The 24982-nt window shown below is 35.0% G+C and overlaps 5 protein-coding genes, 1 non-coding gene and 1 pseudogene across 7 annotated transcripts; 2 read left to right on the top strand and 5 right to left on the bottom strand.

The window, feature by feature from the left end:
- Positions 1-177: 177 nt before the first annotated feature.
- LOC111012381 (protein trichome birefringence-like 38) lies at positions 178-2663 on the bottom strand. Its single transcript, XM_022286519.2, has 5 exons — positions 2346-2663; positions 1987-2158; positions 1521-1696; positions 1283-1441; positions 178-725 (listed from the first exon to the last, which is right to left on the bottom strand). The coding sequence occupies exons 1-5, from the start codon at positions 2639-2641 to the stop codon at positions 434-436; spliced, it is 1095 nt and encodes a 364-aa protein (XP_022142211.1). The 5' UTR covers positions 2642-2663; the 3' UTR covers positions 178-433.
- Positions 2664-7107: 4444 nt separating this feature from the next.
- LOC111012484 (Ribosomal protein L34) lies at positions 7108-8356 on the top strand. The gene is made up of 2 exons (XM_022286650.2): positions 7108-7360; positions 7810-8356. The coding sequence occupies exons 1-2, from the start codon at positions 7150-7152 to the stop codon at positions 8064-8066; spliced, it is 468 nt and encodes a 155-aa protein (XP_022142342.1). The 5' UTR covers positions 7108-7149; the 3' UTR covers positions 8067-8356.
- A 350-nt stretch (positions 8357-8706) lies between these two features.
- LOC111012485 (uncharacterized) lies at positions 8707-10776 on the bottom strand (annotated as a pseudogene). Its single transcript, XR_015790894.1, has 4 exons — positions 10142-10776; positions 9779-9906; positions 9140-9263; positions 8707-8978 (listed from the first exon to the last, which is right to left on the bottom strand). The product of XR_015790894.1 is annotated as an uncharacterized LOC111012485 (transcript).
- Positions 10777-10914: 138 nt separating this feature from the next.
- On the bottom strand, positions 10915-13256 carry LOC111012298 (ARM repeat superfamily protein). Its single transcript, XM_022286392.2, has 2 exons — positions 12629-13256; positions 10915-12063 (listed from the first exon to the last, which is right to left on the bottom strand). The coding sequence occupies exons 1-2, from the start codon at positions 13087-13089 to the stop codon at positions 11208-11210; spliced, it is 1317 nt and encodes a 438-aa protein (XP_022142084.1). The 5' UTR covers positions 13090-13256; the 3' UTR covers positions 10915-11207.
- Positions 13257-16043: 2787 nt separating this feature from the next.
- TRNAG-GCC (transfer RNA glycine (anticodon GCC)) lies at positions 16044-16114 on the bottom strand. Its single transcript has one exon. It is a non-coding gene; the product is annotated as a tRNA-Gly (tRNA).
- A 368-nt stretch (positions 16115-16482) lies between these two features.
- APG7 (ThiF family protein) lies at positions 16483-21074 on the bottom strand. The gene is made up of 14 exons (XM_022286604.2): positions 20783-21074; positions 20174-20391; positions 19828-20019; positions 19692-19746; positions 19509-19603; positions 19154-19343; positions 18963-19068; positions 18740-18884; positions 18512-18670; positions 18228-18416; positions 17968-18150; positions 17760-17875; positions 17435-17594; positions 16483-16823 (listed from the first exon to the last, which is right to left on the bottom strand). The coding sequence occupies exons 1-14, from the start codon at positions 20916-20918 to the stop codon at positions 16641-16643; spliced, it is 2127 nt and encodes a 708-aa protein (XP_022142296.1). The 5' UTR covers positions 20919-21074; the 3' UTR covers positions 16483-16640.
- A 3166-nt stretch (positions 21075-24240) lies between these two features.
- On the top strand, positions 24241-24978 carry LOC148213459 (Pollen Ole e 1 allergen and extensin family protein). Its single transcript, XM_088120685.1, has one exon. It carries the CDS (start codon positions 24359-24361, stop codon positions 24857-24859), a length of 501 nt encoding a protein of 166 aa, XP_087976811.1. The 5' UTR covers positions 24241-24358; the 3' UTR covers positions 24860-24978.
- The last annotated feature ends 4 nt before the right edge of the window (positions 24979-24982 follow it).

The following is a 24982-nucleotide window of genomic DNA, read 5'->3' as shown; positions in this document are numbered from 1 at the left end:
ATGTCAGGTACTTAGTTATTGCATTATTTATTGACGATTGAGGTCATGCTTCTTAACTTGGCCATTGGTCAGATATTTTCATTTTTTCTGGTCTCAGTAACTATTCAGGAGGATAGGGGTTGACAAATGACAAGATGTACAGTTAGCCTGACATTCAGATTCTTTGCAAATATAAACTGATCTCAAAGCCAAACCCAAATTCAATTGGACTCATTTTACAAAGATGCGCAATAGAGCATGTTAATCCAGTGTTGCCATCTCACCTACATTCTTTCCCATCAATATGAAACTATAGGCACAATTACTTTATACAATTGCTTTGTTGCTATTACATTTCTTGCTTCCAGTTGCCGTTAAGCTGGTTAATGAAATGAATGAAGTTCTAACATTCCCTGAGAAGAATTGCAGAGACGAAGGGAAGTTCAACTGGCCTTCACATGGTGAAAACTGCATAGAGAAGCTGGTTCCAAGTGTCAGGCAAACCGGGGAGGCACCAGTGGCTGCAATCTGTGCCTGCATGCTCGCCGCTGTAAGCAGAGGGATGTGCATCTTTGCGCAGTTGCGACAATTTTGTGATGTCCAGCAAGAAAACTGGCTTCCTCATTCTAGCTAGCACTCTCTGCACGATTTCTGCTGCGGGTGGCGTTCCCGCTGGATACAGTGACCCCGTAAGCGGTACGCTTTCTCCATAGCAACTCCTCCTTGGTTGGTTCCAATCCTTTCCCCTGTTAACTTATTTTTCAAGGTCAATTTCCATTTTCATCTATACACTCTGAAAAGTCTTATTCCTATCACTAACTATGAGAAAATTACATAAGAAAATATATTTTTACTGTGAATATCGATTATTAAAGGAATTAATGTCACACTATCCGACATGGATACGTGACAGTGCTGCTCTTTCTGTCGACAGAAATTTATAGATGTTCGGAGCTTGCCAAACTGTTGGAGAAGTATTAAAAGGGATACATAGCCGAATAACCAAATTTATACTTTAGCCTCTCATGATGTGTGTATATATTTATAAATAAACAGATCACAATTATGGAGCGCATATATATTATATATGAACAGATCACAACTAGGGAGGGCAGCGTTGGGATGTATTCTTTGTCCTTGACCTTGTAGGAATAAAATATTCTGCCTTTCCTTAGTTTTTCAATTTTCATATTTATTTTGTATAATTAAATATTGATGAATTCTTTAAATATATATTTTAGAGTTAAAATAAAAAATAAAAAAAATGATAGAAAACCGATCACAGCCGTTGATTTTTACTTACTCATAATGAGTGGGGGAGATTCCCTGGAAAATGACCCTGGTTTTACTGGGATCAACATTCATGTCCACCCACCTAGCCCAGGTGGTCAGCCCTTGATAAAATGCCTCCAGACGGTCCATATCTTTCTTCACTGTATTTCCTATTTGCACATAATCCCACCTGAACAACACTCACAACCGTCAGATTTTACCATCTTCTACCGCATAAGCATGATCTAGAAAAAAGAGATTGATCATACGGCTGGGATCTTCCAGTGTGGGTCCACCAGTGCCAGGAGTTGAAAATTAACACATCCATCCCCTTCCACACACTTCCTCCTTCAATGGAATCAAGCTTTAGTACTCTTCCAACTCTCTCTTTCACTATGTCCACAAGGTAGTGCGTTCTGTGAAGAAGCAAGCTCACTCCATAGTCCTGCACACACCGGATTGTTCCCTCTTATTCAATGGTTTGGTCCATTATTAGAAATAATTGTACAGAGAAAGTTATTATTGGTGTTTACTATTATTTGTATTTGAATATGGTTTTCTTATATTATTTGTTTTGTACTGTTTCATTTTGCCGAGCTCAGCATAACCCAAAAAACAGCTTTTGGAAAAGTGAATAAAGAACAGAGAATAAAGCAAGCAGACAATTGGTATACTGTGAAGTGGGAGATTTTGAACGAAGAAATTTGAGGAAAAGGAAAAGGAGAAGGAACTCGCCTGGAAAATCACAGTGGAGAGTGATTCCCTCATGACTATGGAGGTTTTGGCTTTTGGTGCCGACGCCAGAATCATACATGTTAAAGATTGCCACATGTTCAGACTCAGTGAGTCACCTACAAACATTATCTTCTTCCCTTTCCACCTCCTCAGAAGCTCCAACCCATCAAACCTACAAATAAATGAACACATTTTCTCAAAGAGAGAGAGAAGGCTGCTCTATTTTGGCACCCACATTCTCAGAGAAGGAGAGCATGAGATTTGCATAACAATGTCGGATTATGAGGGAAAGCAAGAAGCCTCAAATGGGAGATCAGAGTGGAAAACTTTACAAACAAAAGAAAGTGAAGGAGAAGTACCTTGGAAGATCACATAAGTCAGGTTTCCAGGTGTACTTGAGGTAGGATCGATCAGGCCTGCCATACTTTTGGCAATTAAACTCAGGGTCAATGAAGGGACAGCTTGAAGATTCATAGAGAGGAAAAGAAGCATCAAAAACCCATTTGCCCTGAAACAAATTGCACTCCCTCTCTTGCTTTCTACTTCCCACATTGCTTATGTTATAGAAGTCTTCAGCTTTTGCAGTTTCCAGTAAAAACAGTAACACAACTTGTAAAAGCAGAAGGGACAGAGGAACTCTGAATCGAAAACCCATCTCAGATTTTGGGCTGTGACTGAAAAGAAAGAGGAGTTTGGGGAATAGAAGTAGACAGAAGCAAGTGGGTCTATATAGAGACAAACAAGAGTGAGAGAGAGAAAGCCCTGATTTTTATTATTGTTATTTGTTTAATCTTTTAAAATTTTTATGACATGAGCTGGGAATTGGGTAATCTTGGCTGGATTGATTAGGGGAAATGCAGGGGATTGTGGGGAGTTGAAATTGAGAGTTGTGTTTTAGTATTGCCTGGTTTGCACATCGAGGGCCATATCATATTGCCCACCAAGCAATGTTGCACATGGCTCAATGATGTGTTGGTTATCTAACTACCAAACTCTTTTTGTTTTTTATTTTTATTTTTGAAATTTCTACATTCAACTATTCATATAATGGAATAATGGAATAATGGAATTTGATTCAAAGTAAATTTCATACTCCCATGTCTGGAATCTGTTCAATGTTGCCATATCCTGATGTGTTGTTTTGGTGCCTACTATTTTCACTGTGCTTAATGGTTATAACTTATAACTTATAACCTCAACGGCCTTTTCCCCCAACAAATAAAAATTACTTGCTGAGCTGATGAATAGTGAAATTTCCTTTTTACTCATAAATATTTATATAAAGCAATAAAGGGGAGAAATACATTGAAAGCTATAGATTCTCTAATTAAATTTGAAATTAATTTGAAACATTTTGTGGAATCAAGTATGTCACGTCACTTTAACGTGTTGCCAAAGCTAAGTTCTTATGTGTGAAAATCTTATCACGTATTATAAGATTAAGTAGCTTTACTAGATGAGAAGGGGTTTTTTTTTTTTTTAACAAAAACCAGATGAGAAGTTGTTAAAAATAGAATCTTAATTTTTGATAGAGTATGAGGATAAAAAAAAAAATCTAAATTCTATTTTTTTGTACTTTTCTCTCCCACCTTTTTCGGATTCAATGTCCTTTCCCTGTCTATTAATAATACCTCACTTGATATAGATTTATTTTTTATTTTTATTTATATAAATGGAAACTTATGAAAACTACTTGTTCACCTTTTAAAAGCAAAAACAAGTTTCTAAAAATTGTTTTTTTTTCAATTTTTATAATATAAATATTTTAAACTAGATTAGAAAATGAAGAAACAATTTAATAAATGAACATGATTTTTAAAATAGAAAATAAATATTTAATCAAATGAATTTATTCTATTCCAATTTTAAGAGGCATTATCATTTTCTTTTGAGTTTTAACTTTTTTCCGAATGTAAATCAAACCTTTTGGTCCGGATCCTCCAATTTCAGTTTTTTTTGTTGCATTCTCTCTCTTCCTAGCCCTCTTGTTATCAATTAAATCTCCAATTTCAGTTTTTTTTTATGAAATTATTAATAAATAAGGAAGAGTGGGGTCATAGATTAGTTTTTTTTCGAATAGGGTTATAAATCCAAAGTGAATTATGGGAGGGTCAAAATTTCAAATTTTCCAAAAAAAGTAGAGAAGGGTCACAAATTAGGTTTTTCTAAAAATGGTTCAAAAATCAGAATGAATTATATAATGGGGTTAGAAACTCAATTTTCCTTAAATCTTCCAACGTTACTTGTAAATCTTGATGTCATTATTATTGGGTAAGTGAAAAGTGAAAAAGGGGATTGGAAAACGTATTGTTCAATAATTGTACAGTGGTTAATTCAATCAAAGAAAAAGTTATCGGCTCTAGTGAGTCCTACTGATGAATTTGTTGTTTTTGGGCTGTTGGCTATGTCATGGAATCACTTTTTGTAGCACAGTAGCTCCAAAAGAGTTTAGATTTTTACGGCTACCATTCATCCAGTTTAATAAGCTTAACCACCGCACGATCTCATTAAAGTGTGAACCTATTTGTACTTGTCTAAAAACTTTTTATCTTAATTAATAATGAGGGAAAAGAAGGTTTCACATTTACCTTTTTTTTTTAGGTTTCATACCATTATTCATGCAATTAACAAGTGAAAGATTTATTTTTTATGTAAAGTAAATAAGCTGATGAAGTTGTTAACAAAAAAAAAAAACAAATCATATTTTGGATGTTTGAAATAAGTAAAAAAACAAAAAAAAATGAAAATCTAAAGAAGAAGAACCTCCACTTAATTAAGGGGAGAGTTAGGGTACACTTCAGATAAATAAAGTCTCCACACAAAATCAATGACAGTATATTCTATCCAGAAATCCTTGACTTGGAGATCTACGACCATTTTTACAATTTCATGGGCTACCATATTTGCATCTTGCTCACATAGGGAGGAGCATTGAAGAAATCACTTCGACATCTCTATGCTTTGTGTGACAAAATGTTGTTATCCTTGTTGCTAAAATTAGATGGGTAATACAATTATTTAAATAGAGGTTCTACACCCTTATGTAGTTATTTGATAAGGTCAATCGTGGATAATAACGAGGAGTTATTGTGGGATGACAACTAATCTTAATACTTATAATTAACTCTTCTAATTTATCATGCTAATCATGAACCTTTTAAATTAAGTATCTGTCGATTAAATTACTATTATGGGTGTAATAACAGAAAGTTGAGTAAAGATGTGGACAACATCTCTGATTTCCCAAAACTTTTCCACTTATAATCTACTTTATTTTCTTTTCAAACTCCTGAAATTTACAAGTAGGTTGAATCAAGTATGAGGAAACCAAATATGTAATTATCCTCTAAAAATGGTAAATTTCCCATAATTTCTGACAATTTTAGAGTGAGAAAATACCTTTGGGCCAGGCCCACCAAGGATTCTGTTCAAATGAGGCTGCTGGGTGGGCTAGCTGTCTCCATTTGATGGTGGAGGCCCACTCACAATCATTATTAAGACTCTTCCTTCGCAAGTGGAATTTTGGGAGTCCACTAGTTTGTCCAATCAAATCATGCCAAACTGCTTCTTTCTTTCCAATAAGATTTTTTTTTACTGTCTAAATTGACAGAATATTTCAAAAAAAGGGCACTTCTAAAAAATTTTTAGGTTTTGGAGTACTTTTCTCTTGCATGTTTAGACATATAATATAACTTTGACCTCTTAGATCACAATTTTACATTTTTTCCATATGTGAATTATTGATATACCTCGATTTCAATACTTTCCAAGAACGAAATTTCTAGAAGATTTAAAATATATGTATTTATTTTATATTTTCGAGCAACTAGAAATTTTAAATCATCTTCAACCTACCATAGATTATAAATTCGTACAAATTATTCTATGTATTGAAGTGTGGAAGCATCTATTGTGATGAAAATGGTCGTATTTTCAAAATGATCTTCAACCTACCATCTATTACATTTTAATTTTGGGTTAAAAATGGTGTTCATGCAAAACCCTTTTTTAAGAGATTGGTTGGAGCACATGTAGGGTATATGCAACCACTACAATCTGGTGCACCAACCATTTGGTTTGGTTGCAGCACTTACTTTTTTTTTTTATCCTAACAGAAAAATGAATTATCCTATTTTTCTTCAAGATGCGCTTTCAAAGCTTCCAACACCATCATAAATGCCTTAGGCATAGTGCCATAAATTGCTCTCTCTCCCTCTCTCTATTATAAGATGGATGACATTTTTTTTTTGGGAGATAGATGACTCATTTTGTTAATAAAGGATAATATCTCTCTCTCTCTTTTATAGGATTAAAAAAGGATAATCTTGTTTGTCAACTTGATTCCATTTTTATCCAGATCTTCTATTTTAAATTTTAAAATTTATCCTTTAAATATTTTGACTTCAAGTCTTTACTATCATTAAACATTAAAAGAATCGATACAAAATAATTCAAAGACTACCGGAAGTTCTCAATTATGAATACAATAAAATTTTAACTAATTTATTCTATAGAACAACTAACTCCGTCAAATCAGATAAATTATTATAGGTCAAATCATATGAAGTTGGTAGCTTCTTATTTTAGAGGGAACATATTTATTTTGTGATGAAATAAAAACATAAGGTACTTCCAACTTCATTAATAAAATATGTCAACCTGAAGATAAAATTCCAACTTCATTAATAAAATATATGTCAACCTGAAGATAAAATTGATTAGAATACCGCTTATCGCTCTAGTGTCAAAGGTTCAAATCCTCTCGCCATTTATTATAATAAAAAAGAAAACATAATTAATAAAATATATTTTGATGTCACATCATCAACCTGCCAATTTAACATTGATGACGAACAGACTTGATCAAAAAAATAATCGATGCAGAAAAGATGAAATTGAAATTTTATAAAATATTAATAAAATTGGAATTTTACCTAAAGAGCATAAATTATGTATTTAGTGTAGTTTTTTTTAAATAAAATATGTATATTTGACAAATGAGTGATGGGCTTCCAAGAGTCCATATCTTGAATTGGGCTTTTCCGTATGCTGGACCTTATAAGTGGAGGCCTGGATCCGACCCGATTAAGTTCATCCATATGAGGATAAGGCTCCTTCGTCATCCGCTAGCAAATTAGCTGAAAGGGGGAAACAGTCTTAAGAATGGCAGCGATATCAGTGTTATCGACCCCATGGGTTTTAAGCGGAGCTGTGGCTGTCCGCGTTCCCTCAGCTTCTCTTGTAATCTCCACTGGCTCTAGAAGTTGCTGCTCCGTATCTCTCAACACTGCAAACAACACTTCCGCTCGTTCTGGATTGCTCCGTTGTTCGTTTCTTCCTTCTTCCTCCCTTTCATGCTCTTCATCTTTTTCAGGTGAGGAACTTTTCTGTATTGATTCATGTAGTTTAGAGATTTTGCATTATTACGTGCTCATTTGCCTATTTACTGGAGTTTGTATTAGTTCACTGATGTATTTATTTGCGCTCATGTGCGTTTGTCACTTTCTAGGTCCTTACATTTCAAATTGTATGCATGCAAGGTCGTTTGATTTAGTAATTTCACTGTTGTTCGATGGCGTGATTTTCGGATGGTTGATTCTTGCTTGCATTGCATTCGATTATTTTCCTTTTTGTGCTTTCCAGTAGTCGAATTGTAAGTGAATGACGAGGCAGGTGGCTGCATATCTCCATTTTTTTTTAATCTGATAATCAATCCATTGTGTTTTACACTTTGATGGGAAAATTAGGAAGTAATGCACCACCTCCATTCTGTTGATCAAGATTTTATCATAAAATTTATGGGAAAGAAGTACTCATTTGCAGGTTTTTCTTTGGGTTTGGACTGGAACTCCAGAATTTGGGTTGGACAAGGAAAGGGTCGGAGCTTAGTGGTTAGGGCTGGCAAGGCTGCACTATGTCAGACTAAAAGAAACAGGTCGCGTAAATCCTTAGCTCGGACTCATGGTTTTCGCCGACGAATGCGGACCACCAGTGGTAGAGCTGTTCTTAAGCGCAGGCGTGCCAAGGGGAGGAAGGTCCTCTGCACGAAGTCTTACCCTAGTAGCGGAAAGGGTGCTTAAATTTTTCTCGCTTTAACCATCTCTAGGTAAATTAGGCAATGTTGTCTAATTCACTCTTTGAATGACTGGTCGAGATAGCTTATATTATATGATGCTTTCTTATTTAGTCATTTAAAATTTTCTTAAATTATCAGTGTTAAATTCAAATACTGGACAAGACTAGCTTATGTGATTAATCCTTTCGTATTGTTCATTTGAAAATTTTCTCTGAATTGGAATATGTACATTTTCTGAAACCTGAGGATTGCTGTTACTCATATAATCTTGGGCCTTCCGGTCATTAATTTTTAGGTCTGAATCATCTCAGTTTCTGTCAAATATTGTTTTTGATTGAGCTACTCAGTAGCTTCTTACATAAAATGTAATTGTTATTGACATTTTAACTTTATAAACATTAAGCATTGTGCTGCCTGACCAAGCTGAAGACACTGTAGAGAAAAAGGAAAGGTTTCAGTGGAATCTGTTAGGTGCAAGGGAGACCCAGTGGTGTGGTTCTGATAGAAAAGACTTAGAAGTTAGAAGTTGCTTTTAAAGTTGGGTTGTACCTTTTAATTATTTTCCTTCTGATAATAGAGAAGAAAACAAAATTCACTACAATCTTGGTGATTACTTGTAAGCAGGGAAAATTGAAAGAATGGAGAAAGCAACCAAATGACTAGCATAGCATTGCATAGGATAAGTCTTTATAGGATAATATTTGGAGGATCATCATGAATGTTACTGCCTGTTCACGACCTCTGCTTTTAGAAGGAAAGCAAAATGCTAAAATTAGCCGACTGATATCATCTCTACCTACCATGAATCTAAATAACCTCCCAGTCAGGGAATTCATCATTTTGTGTGGTGGATGGAGAAAACTTTACTATTTCGTTGGTAAGTGCATTTGCTTTTTGGCTCTGCTTCCTTGATGAACTCGGTATATTTGCTTTAGCATTCATTTTTTCAATCTGAAAGAGAAGGTCAAAGAGGCCAAGAAAAGATATGAGTTGGTATCATGGGTTAGTAGAGAGCATAACTTTAAGCATTCTGAATGTTTATAAGCAATCTGCTTGCATGCATATCTAGAAAGTAACGATAAAACCTATAGAGCTCCAAGTACTTTTTGGTCAGCTGAGAAATGGTTTGGTTGAATAATATGAAGATTCTGTTTATCAGGTGTTTGAATTGTTCTTCGTTCTGTCTGGATATGATGCTCCCCTGCAATAGCAAGATTCAACAAAATGAATGATATAACAAAAGCACATATGTTATACTGCTCTTTTTCTTATTTCTCCAAAGCTGATGGGTGTCCGTTAACTTGTTTTCATATATGTGCCTGTCTCCCCTTTTCTTTACAGGAAATGACACCCAAGAATTAAGAATATTATCATAGAAGCTTCTGACAAGCTGACTATTTCAAGAAAATGCTGGTATGTAAAATATTCATCACTTAAGAATATAGTTAAATATAATTGCATCTTATATTGAACCCACATGGCTGTCCACAATTGTACGTGACAGGAGAGAGAACTCCAATTAACAAAAGTTGCATTTTATCACTGAAAATGTAACATCAAAAATTGCACAAGAGGTAAAGGGTGGAACTGTTTGTGGGATAAGAGTTTTTTGAACCATAGAAAAAAGCCCAAATTAGGAAACCATCACCAAATTGGTGGTGCTGAAAACCAAGACTAAGACCCATTTCCAAAATTTCTGTAATTATTTTCAAGCACATTGTAGTAGTTTTACCTTCTCCAAGACATCACACATCTCCAAGCACCTGCCCTCCATTTCCTTGAAGACGTTCGTAAACCAGTCCAAGGCATTACAGTTCTGTCCCATGTTCAGATCAGATGGAAACCTGAAACGAAAATAAACGTGATTGAAAGGTTAAATTACGGCAGATAAGACCAAAATAAAAGCAAAGGAATAATAGCCTTTGAAAACCAAGAGATGATCCACCAAAATTAAAGAAGCAGTCAGTGCAACTGAGAGCCAAAATTCAAATAAAGAAGTCGTGAAACCATTTCGTCTTCACTGTAAACTGATAAGCTAATTCAGAAGAAAGCAAGTAGAGGAAGGAGAAACCCATGAACCTGGTGGCAAAGAAGTTAAAAGAAAAACTGAAGACAAATAAAATCCTGAAGTTACTTGAAAACCCGATTCAACTGAACTTTATAAAAACGGACCACTTTCAATATCATATTCTTAAAAGGAAGAAAGAAAATAATGGGAGAGAGAGAGCTTTGGCAGTGTCCAAAATGGAGGAGGAAAGGAAACGACGGGGACCAAAAGGAGTTCAGAGAAGAGAGGGACAGGGACCCATGAGAAGAGACAACAGAAGTACTGAGTAAAAAATTCTGAGAAATTTACAGTATATTCTCTTTAATTACATTTACATTTACTTTTCAATATTTCTAAATTATTTCATCATTGTTTGTAATAAATTTAGGTTTATAAAGTTTGACTCTGGATGTAAAATGATTTAGTTTTATAAACTTAAATTTGTGTAGTCGGCATTTGGTTTATAGATTTATAATTTGTATTCATTTGCAATATTCCTAGCTTAACATAAGCAAACCCACATGCCAAACATTTGTCTTCTTTTACTCCTCTAACTCGGATCCAATGTCTAACCCAATAATCAAACACCTTGTAAAAGTCTGTTTAGAAATTTGGCTTAAAATTTTTTCTATTTTTTAAAGTAAACAAAAATGCCGTGTCAAAATATATATATCTTTTTAAATAGTTTTTAAAATTTTTAAAATTATATAATAAGCACTTAACTAAACGATTAGTTTGCTATATATTTTTCAAAACTAATTTTAAGGAATACACCTAAATAAATGTTTAAAGTGCACAAACTTCATGACATCAAGAAGAGCAATATATTCAAACTCGTGTGGAGTTTATGAAAGCTCAATTCTACCAAAGAATAATAACGGAACAAAAGAATTCTTAGCTCTTCTTCTTGCTTTATTTTTCCACAATTTCAAAGCTGTACAACAAAAATGAATTTCCTTTCTGCAAATTCACTTCATGCTTCTCCAGAAGATGTCTGCTTTCTTGTAAGTCTGACCATCTTCTTTTATCTCGAGGTCGTTGCTGAAGACTGTTTTTGTACTTCTGATGAAGAAGGTTCATGGAGTAATAAAATTAACATCAGAAAGGTAAACTTTTGGAACTGGTGCTAATAACCAAGTTCTTCAGTTTTGCAGGGTCTCCCCCATTGGCTCGCCCAGTAATCAACTCCATATTCTTATACAAGCTCTGTTTCACCAAATTCTTCATCATTTTCCTCCCTTCCTGAACTTCTCTTTGATTTACAGGCGACCCAATTACTACTCTTCCTGTCTGTGGCCCAGAATGTGGATCCATTTTTGCTTGCTTCTCATTCTTAAACCATTGTAATAACTTTGATGCCCTCTTTTGAGCCAGTGGACTACCCAATAATGCCACTTCCAGAAGCACTGCAACAATCCCAGACTCGGCCATCTTCTCTCTCTGTTCTGAGCTCTGATGAGCCAACATCATTAAGATATAAGCAGATAACTCGACAGATTTTGGCTTGTCCTCCCATGTCATAATCTCAATCAGGCTAGACGGGACCATTGGGCTCCCCTCCATGGCTTTCTTTCCCTGTGAAGTCACCACCAAGTTCCCCAATGATGCGAGGGCTCGATCCGAAAGGCCTTTCGACGATGAGGACAATTTCAAGAGGGTGTGCACCACACCATTTGAGACCAGAGGCCCTACGTTTTCCAGCACTGTGGAGATGTTGTAAAGAGTTTCAAGGCAGCATTTTTGGGTCTCGGAATTTGAGGTTGAATCAAGAATCTTTACAATAAATGGGATGGCATTTTCATTCGTCTGTAAGGCAATTGTGAAGTGGGAATTGATCAGAGATGAGAGTGACAACAGCAATCTTGCAAAATCATGTTTTGCTGATTCATCCATGGCTTGGATGTTACATGGAAGTTTGTGTAAGATTCCTGCCTCCACCATGAGGGCCTTGTTCCTAAAGAATAGCACAAAAAGACAAAGAACAATAAGTCCAACTTATGGTTCAGATTCTTTAAAAACACAAGTCAGGCCAAATGGCAAATGCTGACTTTGGACAGAATGGTTCAGACTTCAGAGGCAGACGAAAGACCAACCCACAAATTCAATATGAATAATCTAAAAGTAAACATCTTTTTATTAAGAGTTGACCCATATGCCCAATATTTTTCCTCTCTCTCTTAATTAATGTCTGGGAGCTTTTAGTTATTTATTTATACATTTTTTTCCTCAAATTTGGAATATCGAGGAATCCAAACCTTCAGCACGTCTTTCCGTAAAGTTCTGTTTTCAATTTGAATATGGGTTCAACATGCTTAAACTTGTTCACTTTTTCTCTTATTTTTATACCATCTGAGGCTAATATGGTTACCAGAAACTCTCGAATAAGATGAAATTGCCATCGTTAACTACGATTTTCCTTGAAACTCAAGTTTCTTTCCTCCGATTGAAAACACAGAACACACATATGGATGCACGTAAAACAGAGAATAAAAAAATCCGAAGGACTTTGAACGACTTACTCGAAGCTTCCTTTGGCAAGCTCAAGCAAGGGTTTGACAGCGAGTTCCGGGCGGCCCACGGCGTCCGATGCCACCATTGAAACCAAGGCCGGAACAACCCGGAGCTCCACCATTAGCTTCTTGATCTTCACGTCCTGTTTAGACATTTTCTCAATCACCTTGGCTGCAATCTCCTTCTCTTCCCAGCTCCCAAAGTGGAGCTTCTTCACCGTCCTCTGCAACGCCGCCGCATCGCCGCCGTCCCAATTTCCATCCGCAGTTTGTATAACTTCATTACTCCCTACTGTGATTTTGGGCGAAGTAGTGACTGAATCATCGGTGGGCGAGACATATGGCTTTTTGGGTGTTTTGGAGCGCAGGAATCTGCGGATTCGGTTGAAGAATCGCAGCTTCACGTAGGAATACACCCAAATGGGTGTTTGCGGAGAAGAAGAAGAAGAAGGTGACGACATGGGATTCATGCTCAGAGAAAGAGATTGAGGTTTAAGAGAGAGAGAGAAGAGAGATTGGGATCATATGCGATGGGAAGCCAATAGTAATATCCTCCCATGCCTCCTCACCAGTGACATTTAAATTTTGAACAGACGATTAAAAAATAATAATAATAAAAAAATATAGAACATATGAAAGATACCTCTCTCAACAATAACAGCACATGTTCTCTTTATTATTAGCATCACCTAATTATATAATTATTCTATACTATATACTAATTTATCCCTTTTAAAATAAAGCTGAATTACAAAATTAGTACCTATAATTCCGATTAAGTTTAGATCTTGTTTTAGTAATACTACCGTAGAGAGACACACGAATGAACCTATAGTGCCTCTAAAATAGAGATCTTGAGACTCAGTAATTAAATATATTTAAGATTTAAAAGGTAAATGGAATATTTTTTCTTTTTCAGAAACTTCAGAGTAAAGCGTATTTGGCTTTATAGAAGGAAGAGGGATGAACTGCAACCTCATGATTGTCAATTACGTTGAGCTATGCTCGCTTTGTCATATCTTGAACTTAATTTTGAAGTTACGTTCCAATAAACCTCACAAATTGGCCTCAACCAACTATTTACCCACTTAAAAATCTACGGATTAGGTTCTACTTGTAGACCTTAATGCATTTAATTAATGCAAATATAAAGCACTATAAATTGATCTATAAAATTTAAAAAAATTACAGATATGAAACTGAAACTTTTAAAATTATAAAAATTAATTAGTATGGGGAGTAAATTGAAAATTTTAAAACTACTCTGTTGAAACTTAAACAATGGATAGATTTGTAATTAAACTTTAAAATAATATTGAATTGAATCAATTTTTATTTAGTTAATTATTGTGTGGATCAGACGTGATTAAAGAAAACATTTATCATGTTCTCAGAAAATAAAATTTGGTTCCTGAAACAAGAATTTGCGTAATAATCGAGGCATCGAGATCTTATGATTTATTAAATTTAATTTCTTAATAAATCTAAAAGATTTTGTCGGTAAAGCTACAGCAAAAAAGGGAACAAATTTCTGAAATATGAATCCCCAAGGTCTACCAAGCTGAGATTGTCATATTTAACACCCAGATCCCTATTTTGTTCATTAAATGTATTTGTTAGCTTTTTTGTTCCATTTTTTAAACATCTATTATACATACGAAATAAGTCAACTAATTGCACAGATTTTTAAAAACAAAAAATTTGAGCCACTTTTTTGCAGACAGAAATTTAATAAAGCATGTTTATTGACTTCCATTGAAATTTAATCAAGTAGTTTGGAAAGTTAAAACCACCGCCTAAAAACAATACAAATTTCCTCTACAACTTTGAATCTCAAAAACTTAGCCACTTTTTATTTTTATTTTTTAAATTATTGTAGATCTTTTATTTTTATTTTTATTTTTTTTATAAAAAATATGATACATGAAACAATACAAACGCCCTCTCTAAACTCTTACACTTCATACGATTTATAGAGGGATGTTCTCTATGTTTTCACGAAAAATATCATATTCTTCTCTAATATATATAGAATGGATCACATTTACTTTAGTAAAACATGTCTTTTGAAGAAGTACAATTTACTTTTTCCACTCTATCTTTTTTTTTTATAAGTTTGAGATCAATACCAAAAGAAAATCTCAAATGGATTATATGGATACGAGTGCACTAGAAGGAACTTTAGTGGCAACATGGTTAGACTTTTTAATCACCAATTTTGACCACTCTAAAATGTTTGGTATGAATGTGGGTGGACTTGCAATTCCTATCCCCACATCAGATTTCCACTTGGCTATTTCATTTTATTTTGTTGGGCTCCAAATTAGTTTCCCACACGTGCCAAACAAATATTGTCCAAGAGATGGTTAATTCTTAATAAATTGAAAGTTTTGAATTAATTGTAATATAAGGACGGCCGAAAAGTGCAATATTGGTGCTCTTATGAGGTGTGCCACAACCACCGTACTTAAATAGGCCTGCAATTGCCAATTGCCCATTGCAATCCAATATTTTCCTTCTTATTAAATGATGACATCCCATCTTATAAATGCGTTTTGCCTCTTTTCTATTTAAAAGGGGTTTTTAAATTTTAGTTTGCTTTCTCCTTAAATTACAGAATTAATACGCCATCTACTATCAAAAGAAGTGCCTTTTTTTTCTTTTTAGGTTGTAATGGAGGTGGTAATTACCGTCATTGTGAGAGAGAATTGAGTAGATGGTTCGATTTTGATTAGAAAATATCGAACCCAGATTCTGAAACTCCCCCTCTCTCAAGACTGTCAAAAGAAAAAGTGAATCGTAAAAAGGGACCCACTGGTGATTTTGATTGAAGAAGAAGGAGAAAGAGACTTGGTTGGGGAAGTCATAATAGAATCCTAATTTTCCACGAAAAGGCATTGTATTGCGTTTCAACCATCCTGTATTTGGGAGTATTAAGTAATTTGTGTGCAAATTTGGTTGACGAATGGAATGGAATACCTGGTGGGTCCACCAGAGCAGAGGAAGCCGAAGTTGTAGGCTATTTTGACTTGGCGCAATTCAAATTCAACTTCTTTTTGCAGTATTCATTATTCAAAGCCTTTATAATTAGGCAAATTGCACGACGATGATGTTACAAAGAAGAAGCAGGAGGGGGATTTTGAGAATGGGCAACGTAGCATTTAGATGTTGAAGGCCGCCCAAACAAAAAGAAACTGGAGCGAAACTCACTGGGGCTGCAGCTGGAGCTGCCTGCCTTTGCAAATTTGCATTTGTGGCAACTCTGAAAAGTGGATTGGAAGTTATAAATACATGTTTGAAATTGACTCAGTTCCTGCAGTTTCGTTTTTCTGGACAAATATAATGATAAAAAGGGAAACCACCATATACAAATACAAGATAAGTCAGACTAGCAAAGCACCCCAAACCTAAAAAAGAAGGGATGTGCACCAGCCGGGAATCGAACCCGGGTCTGTACCGTGGCAGGGTACTATTCTACCACTAGACCACTGGTGCTGCTTGTTTAATTTGCCATTTTGTTAGTTTATATTTACCTCGCTAATTGCCATTACAATTGAAATTTAGAATCTGTTCATTTAAAACGTTAATATACATGTCAAAATATTAATCTCATCTTTGCTTTTTTAAAAGATAGACTACTTTTGTTTCCTCCAATTACACCCATCCATCCTATCACCAAACATTTAAAAGTAAAAATAGTGTTGAATTGAAAAGTAGTTCGTTCCAACTCAATTAATAAAATATATTTTGACATCACATTTAACTGTTATTAAAGTTCAAAGTTTTAATAAATGAACGGTGAAATTTGGAAACAATACCACAGACATGATAGACAATTATATACCCAGCCAAAAAAAGTAGCATTTCCAAGCAACAAATGCCGTTTCCCGCAAAATCTCTGTCCAACCAGTAAAAATGAAAAAAAATACAAATTTTGGAATTTGATTCCTTCGGTCAGTATTTTTGTACAAAAAAATGTTAATTCTGAATTGATGTCATATAGTATGGTATACAAAATGTATCAAATTTCGACACATCCATCATTATCTTCATCACTTCCATCTGTATCATTATCCCAGTCCAGTTGGAAAGAGCTAGTTGATTTCATCAACTCTGTAAGTCCGGTCAAATCCTCCAAATAAGTTGGATGGTTAATCGCTTCAAGAATAAAATCCATGCCCCTATTGCGATATTCCGACACAACCTGCAAAAGTTCACCATGAATCAAATAAAGCTTGATGCTTGACAGTAAAAGAAGGGAAAGATATAATCCAAGGAGCATTCAAAACAGGTTCAGAAAAATGAAAGAAACTTATCCAACAGATTTAGGCTACACCCATCTCTTGTCTCTCTAGACTATGGCCAAATGACACCATCCTACACCAACTCTTTCCATATTTGACCTACATGGCTGGTTTCTAGGGGGCTCGAGTTGTAGCCACTACATTGTCGATTAAATTCGATAATCTTTGAACGAGTATGATTCGAGAGTTTAAGAGGGCAGTGACAGTGTTGGAAGAAATTTTCATATGGACGGTTGGATCACATTAAACATTCACCTAATCAAACTGCATGACCATTCAAGTGTCCGAAGTAATTAGATGATTGGTAAGAGCGGGCAAAATACTTGAATCCACTTTCTTTGAGATCCCTAATTAGTTTGGTTAGGCTAGTCTCAGAAGAACCCAAACGTCAAGGTTCAACGCAAATTGAAATCAGAATATAAGTTTAAAGTATGTGTCATACAAAATATTATGTTATCTGTAAAGGGACAAATAAGAAATATGGCAGAAATGAGCAGGCAGAATAACTTACCGTGCTGGAGCAAGCTGTACAACTGTTAGATGAGCGGCCCACAAGTGTCATCTGAGAAAACTGTGAGAGGGAGCCTCGAATTTGATGGGGCAAGATACCCAGAGGCTGCTCAGAAGTTCCATCGATCCCAGAGTTTAAGAGTTCACCTTCAGCGTATATTCTGTACAATTTGGGGTAAAAACCAGTAAGCCACTGTTAGGCACCTCTGAAACTCAGTATGAGAACTCTAATTAACTCGACTAGTAGTATCAACCTAAGCATAATTTCAAAAGTCGAGCCACAGACAAATCTCAAGCCTTAATCACCAATGTATAAGAGAACCTACCCCTCAGGGTGATGCAAAATTCCGACAAGAAGTTCAACTGCAATCGATGATGCGATGGGAGCCAGCCCTGGGCGAGTAACAGTGCATTGCTGGTCCAATGTGCGATTGGTAGTTGACTACAATAAAAGCATGAGAATCAAAAATAAACACGACACAAAAAAAAAAAAAAAAATCAACAAAATACATCACGTGAGCTTGAGAAAATTACATCAATGGGTGCAACAACATCATTACAGAAGTAACAGCCTAATCTCTGCCTTCTGTCTGTTGCATTTAAGGAAAGGTTAGCCATATTAATTTGAGATGTTGCGTCATGACAGGAACCAGAAGGACCAGCTCCATGGCGCATAACTAAGAAACTATCAAACCCCAAAGCTGCATTGATTGTAACCTTCAAACCAGAAACAGACATTACATTAAGACAAGTACGAGAAACCTATACAAACAATTTCTTTGACAAAATTATACCTTATTTGTATTGGCACATAAAAGCGTAGGAAGCCACCGACTTTCCCTAGTATCAGTCAACAAGAAAACTGCATCATGAGAATTAATTAAATCATCAAGGCGTCTACAATCATCAATCATGCTGGCTACTTCATGGTCTGGAACAGGATGCCCAGGCATTGGTATGGAAATCACAACACCTTCAGCTTCCTATGTATTTTTAAAATAAAAAAAAAACACACAAATGAATCAAATTATAAAACAGGCAATTTTCATTCTGTTGGGGTCATGCATCAAAATTTTACCATGCCAGGAAATATTCGATCAAGACTTTTAACTGCTGCTTTGGCTTTAAAGTCACCACCATTAAGGCAGTCCTCCAATGTGTAAAGGGATTGCCTCAACGGATTAGACATAGCTACCCTTCCACTGTCAACTAGTGTAATTTTCCGTATGCCCCATGCCTACGAATAAGTTACCTTCATCAACAAAGAGAGAGAAATCTAAACTACAACTTTCTATGAAGCACTCACCATAAGCATACGAGCAACCTGACATCCAAGAGTACCAGCCCCTAGCAAGAGACACTTGAGAGATGACAAGATGTTCAAGTTTAAAGATGGCAAAGCACGCCATCTCATTAATCTCAAATTCAAATCAGCTGCTGTTATAGCTAACCTGTCAACAATATATGTATTGAGTCAATAATTAGATGAGGACTCCCCGAACCAAAACAGCATGTGCATAAAAATATACCTAGTTGGGTCCATGGATTTTGCAAGGTTAATAGATCTACAAGATTTCTTCCCTCGGTTGAGTTCCCATCCAACTGCATTAGGCATGCACCTTTGATCTATCAACCCTAGAAATCAACAAAATATAAGATAAGCTACCTCCTCGGTGAGTAGAGATAAAATTGATACTGTTACAAATTTCTTAGACTCTACCTTGTGGAGCATCAATCAGGGCTTTTCCAACAAGGGATAGTGTTAAATCTGCAAAACCACGGTTCTCTCTATAGCATAAAAAGTTAACTGACTTCAGATTCCATCTTGAGTAAATGAGAGCTAGGAAGTTGCGAAGAGGCCAGCCAGGATTATTTGGAAGATGACAAGGGTCATAAAAACCAAAAAGAAGCTGCAAAAAGAGACTAAACTGGCTTTAAGAAAGTTTCATCAATAAGTGTATGGTAATGGGAGTTCATAACAGTTTAAATCACCAAACAATCCAGCAGATCTAATTTTCTCTAGAAGCAAGCATTTTTTCCCATTCCCACTAACTGGAAGAGTAATGCCAACAGACCTTTTCCCCATTGCTCTCGAAGGTTTCAAAATCTGTTAGATGTTTAATGCTAGCTTGAGAACTCGAATCAATATGCACCAAGAAGAATGGTATATCTGCAGCAGAATGCAAATTAGACTGTAAACAACAAAAACTGGACATGAAAATTTACAAAACTCTAAACAGTGAAGAATGCAAGCCTACCAGAGGTTAGGTCCGAGCTGCGCCACTGACCAAAAGCTGAGGAAACTGATTCAGCCTATATATTAAAATGAAACATAGATATAAAAAACGTATAGCTATTCAAACACTTTAACAACAAAATACCACTTTTAAGTACCTCTTTTGAGTTAAGCCAATGTGAAGCAGGCTGCAGTTCAACTACAGTTGCTGGAGGATCAAGAACAAGAGCAGGGAAAGCAAACCAATAGTAAAAGTTCCATTTTTTCAAGTCAGCAAATGAGATCAAAAGGAACCTTGCCAGTACTGAACTATCCTCTATAGCTTTTCCACTGAGAATATCCTCCCGAATCTACTCACAACAATGAAAACTGAACTTGTAACACAAACATCACGCAAACAATCCGCAAGAGTTTCTAACATAATAAATTTATCCTAAACAAGAAATAGAAATAGCCATTACCCGTGTATAATTCAAGATATTAAATCATTTGAGCGTAATATACCTTCTTTGCTTCAGACTTTAGTAAGCTTTGCTTGTCAAGGGCATGGAAGCTTTCGACTGTATTTGTATTGTACAGAATTCCAGGAACAGAGCACCTATTCCTGTTACCTGTACTAGTTGATGGTGCCGACGGTTGCCTGCTTGCTTCGGAAGGCAATGACTCAGAAAGAAGTGTCATATGATTTGACACTTGTGAATGTGAACAAGGTGCGTAAAAACCTACAAGGAGATGGTTCTTGATTATTTTATACACACGCTATGAGTAACCAAAATAGGCTATATAAAGATGGCTAATGCATGAACAAAAGATAAAGATAAAGCATTATAATACAAGCAAAACCAGATCACATAGTTAAAAAGTTTGAATTTAAAGAATGCCCAAAACAAAGAATTCAAATTCAAACTGTATGCTCGTCAAATATATTGTTCAGCTTAATCACATTGATTAACCAACATTCTTTCCTCGTGAAAGAGTTTGATTTTTACTGATAGTTAGTCACAAGATCATCTGAACTCCGAAACCATCAAGAAGAAAATTGCTTGCCGCTAATAATTGGGAATCACAGAAAAGAAAGAAAGAAAGAAAGAACCAAAGAAATAAGAAGCAGACCAGTGATGGGAATAGGGGAATCGTCGATGCCAAGCTCGTTGAGCTTCAAGGAAGAGAGTCTATGCCAGAATCCTTCATCAACTGAGCTTTGGAATGGTGCGAATTGCAAAATAGAACCCTTATCGTTAGCGGCCATTGTCTTCTTGCTCTCGCTCTATTTTCTGTGTCGATGGGGGAAATCTTGAACAAGAAGAAGCAAATTCCCTCTGGGCCTGGAATTTTGTCGCATAAATTGGACGGAGGAGGGGAGAATGTGAGAAAATCAAAATAACTTTGGTTTTTATGAAATGGAGGAAGTGACATTGACCAGCGCACTTTTTTATTGCTGGTTTGGATCTAGCTCGAATTATTCCCTTCTTTTTTTTACATAATGTTTTTTAATATAATATGTATTTATTCTAGCGCTAAAAGGATTTTCTAAAACCAAACTAAACATAGTTGAAATGTTAAAGGCACTAAATGAGTTCAAACTCCTGCTCACAGTATTGTACTAAAAAAAAGAAAAGATTTCTTTAAATAAATATTATAGGTTTTAAAAGTTTGTTTATATTTTGTTATAATTTAAGCTGGAATTCGAAACACTTGAAATTATTTTTTAAATAGGTATTAAATGGTCTTTTTAACCGCTCATTTTAGGAGTGATTTTGAAAAAATGGATACAAAGTATAATTTTTTTTTTTCAAAATTACTATCCAAGTTATTCTTAAAAATCAATTTAAAGGAATTTTAAATTTTTTTAAAATCAATTTTTTAATTTATCAAACACGATTAGATTTTGATAATGGTAGGTAAAAATCACTCCCAAACATCAGAAAACTAACATATTTTTTTATAGAATAAGTTTTCAAATTATCTTATTTCTAAAAAAAAAAAATCTAATAAATATTATTATGATTTTTTTAATTTATAAAAACTTTTAAACGAGAAATATGCATTTTATTCCTAAAGCCAACCTCTAATTGAGACTAATGAGAAAACTAATGGGGGTAGCACTGCACAAAAGACTATATGCAAAAAATATATATATATTTGAAAATGCTATTGACAATATATCTTTAATTTTTAACTTATCGTATTAGTTTTTAAATTAGTATCGATGGAATTTTTATTCCAGAAAAACATTATACCTGCTTAAAAATATATACATGTCAATTTTAATACATCTCAACTAGTTAAGATATATATTTCTAACCTTTTCTGAATTCCTACTTATACTCACGCGTTGATGAATAATATGAATTTTACCCGATGACGAATTACTTTTTTAATTATTAAATTTTAACTTAATTTATTCTTGATCATTCAATTCAAGAAGTTTTTATTTAATTTTAATTTGATCTTGGAGGCTTAAAATATAATATTTAGAGCATGAGTAATCAATTTTACAATACTTGAAAACATCAAGAGAGGGAGTTAAAAGCTAAAATTTGTGTAAAAATTACTTAAGTATTTCAAAAATAGCCATGTCATGCTTTCTACCATAATTGAGTTACAGCGAGTCTTGAGATAGAGAGCTAGCGACCTAACAGTGTATCAATTATGTTAGTAGAGGTCATTCACCTAGATGTAGAATATGGACCGCTACTTGAGCCGCCTCTATATTTATATTTGAAGAGAACATAATTCCAAGATCTATGAGAGTATCTCTCGATGAGTCCAAATCTAAAAGATTTCGTCGAAAGTTTAATCTTCTCATGTGTTTTACTCAAAAGTGAACCATTTCTTTGATTTCTTTCCAGTTTAATGAATCCAAAACAAAAAAGTTTAGTTCGTGGAAGTTGGAAATTTTGTTTTAATCCAAAAATAAACCACATCTTGGATTCGTTGGAGTTTTAATGAGTTCAAAATCGAATGATTTAGTCCATGCATGTTTTAACCTAAAAGTAAATTATTTATTGAAATTTTAATAAGTCCAAAATAAAAAGTTTGTCAATAAAAGTTTGACGTTATATTTTAACCTAAAAATGAATCGTCTTCTTTGAACTAAATCCACACCACATTTAAGTAAGTTGTTTTTTCCTCCTTTTATTATAAATTATTAAAATTTGAAATTATTAAGATTCTTATCCTTACTTTCGAGTTCCCATGCATTCATCATATTATACCTTTGCATGTTTTCCAATTTCCACCAACTCCTTGTTACTTTCTTCATCTGTTTGTTTCAAATTCCATTTCAATTATCCTTTCATCCATAGTCAAAACATAGTCTTGCATAAATTAGTATCAGTCACGAAAGGATAAGTCAAATGAAAAATATGACGGGGTAATACCTGCTAACATGAATTATATAGTCTCTTATGTATTTGTATTTGAATAGTTGGGTATCTATAGTTCTGAACCGAGTTAAAAACATTCTCAAGAGAAGTTGATGATTTTATTTATATCGAGTAATTTCTAATTCTTTCTAAACTTTCCTTGATTATCTTTCTATTATGTCAACTAATGGTTAATTCAGGTTAGAAACCAAATCAAATATAAACATCATCAGTTTTTAAAACCTCAAGAATCAAATAAAAGCAAAATTTCAAAACAAATTTCAAACTGCGCTCACTTTTGAAATTTTAAAGATCCAGTAGAAATTAATTTCAGGAACTATAATAATTCGTTTTAGAACTTTAGACACCAAGTAGAAATAAACTCCAAATTCTGCCCCCAAAAAGAATAAAATCCAAATTGTGGGGGAAATTAAATACGTTTGTTCAATCAATTTGGATTTGAATCCGACAGTACGAAAGTATATGGATTGGGCCTCAATAATAAAGGCACTGGGCCATCCTATCTTGGACCTTCTCCTCTTAGGAAAAATTGATCCAACCCAAAATTTTTTATCAGGAAAAATTAAACGTTTTGATTAATGTTTGTTTTTATTAACTAACTATTAGTGTGTAGTCCATCAGTAGCCATGCTTCAACTTATGGAAGAGTCTTCAATTTATATAAAAACTTTGGAGAGATTCCAAATAAAGTAAGTGAAATATGAAAATATATAAGTATTCTATAATTATAATAATTGATTTAGATTACTTAAAGTATTAGTAATTTTTTTCATAAATTGAAAATTTGAATTTCCATCCCGTAATTTTTTTAATTATGGTATGGTCTGTGCAGATCTTTAAATAACACTTGTATTACCTTTAGTTTGATAGGTTCAAACAATATAGGCATCTCAACAAGTTTTTGAAAAGCAAGTGTTCAGTTAATCACAACCATTAAAATTGAAGCAGAACATGAGGAAAAAAGAAAAGAAATTAGAATGGAAAATAGTTGGTGGTTAAGAGGCAAGTATTTTTGAATTGGAATTATTCAGAAACAAACTGGAGTTAAGTTAGGGCGCAGAAAGAGGAGGTGAAAGGACGTGCATATTGTAATCTGCACCACCGGAAAATAGGAAGCCTGCCGCGAAAGTAGCAACTCCCCAAAAGAAGCAATAAGATTTGGCGCTATAAAAAGCACCGGCTTTCCCATCATTCAGAGCAGCCCTCCACTGAAATTCATATCCAACATTCTCCATCCCCACCAAAGTTACAGAAAAGCAAAAAAAAAAAAAAAAAAAAACAGGGGAAGAAGAAAAAGGAAAATGGCGAAATGTGGTGCAATCATCCTCCTTGTTTGTTTGGCGTCATTCATGGGCGTTGCTTACTCGGAGAAGGATCGGTTCTTCGTGGAGGGGAGAGTGTACTGCGACACGTGCCGCATCCAGTTCTTCACACGGGTGAGCAAATTCATCGAAGGGGCGACCGTGCTGTTCGAATGCAGGGACAGGGAGGAGGGAGGGAGCGTGACGTTCAGCGGGGAGGGGGTGACCGACAAGACCGGTACCTACAAGATCGAGGTGGATGGAGACCACGAGGAGGAGATCTGCGAAGTGAGGCTTGTTAAGAGTGGGAATGCCGAGTGCGCCGAGATTCCAACCGACGGCTACGGTCATCGGGCCAGAGTGAGCGTCACCGGCAACAATGGCATCACCAACCCTGTTCGCAACGCCAACCCACTCGGCTTCATGAAGAAGGACGCCCTCCCCGAGTGCAAGGAGGTTCTCCGCGAGCTTGGATTCGACGAGGCTGGTCTTCCAGTATAAATAAATAAATAAAAAATCCCACCCTCAACCCCCTGTTTTCCCTTGTTTTTTCTTCTCCAATGTGAGCCTAAGCCTTGTTCAACATATTTTATTTTATTGGCTTCCTCTTACTACTGCTACTTT

This window comes from Momordica charantia (assembly GCF_013281855.1).
Source record: "Momordica charantia cultivar OHB3-1 chromosome 1 unlocalized genomic scaffold, Mcharantia_2.0 BLBB01000001.1, whole genome shotgun sequence".
NCBI lineage: Eukaryota > Viridiplantae > Streptophyta > Magnoliopsida > Cucurbitales > Cucurbitaceae > Momordica > Momordica charantia.
This window is presented reverse-complemented; position numbering and strand designations above follow the sequence as displayed.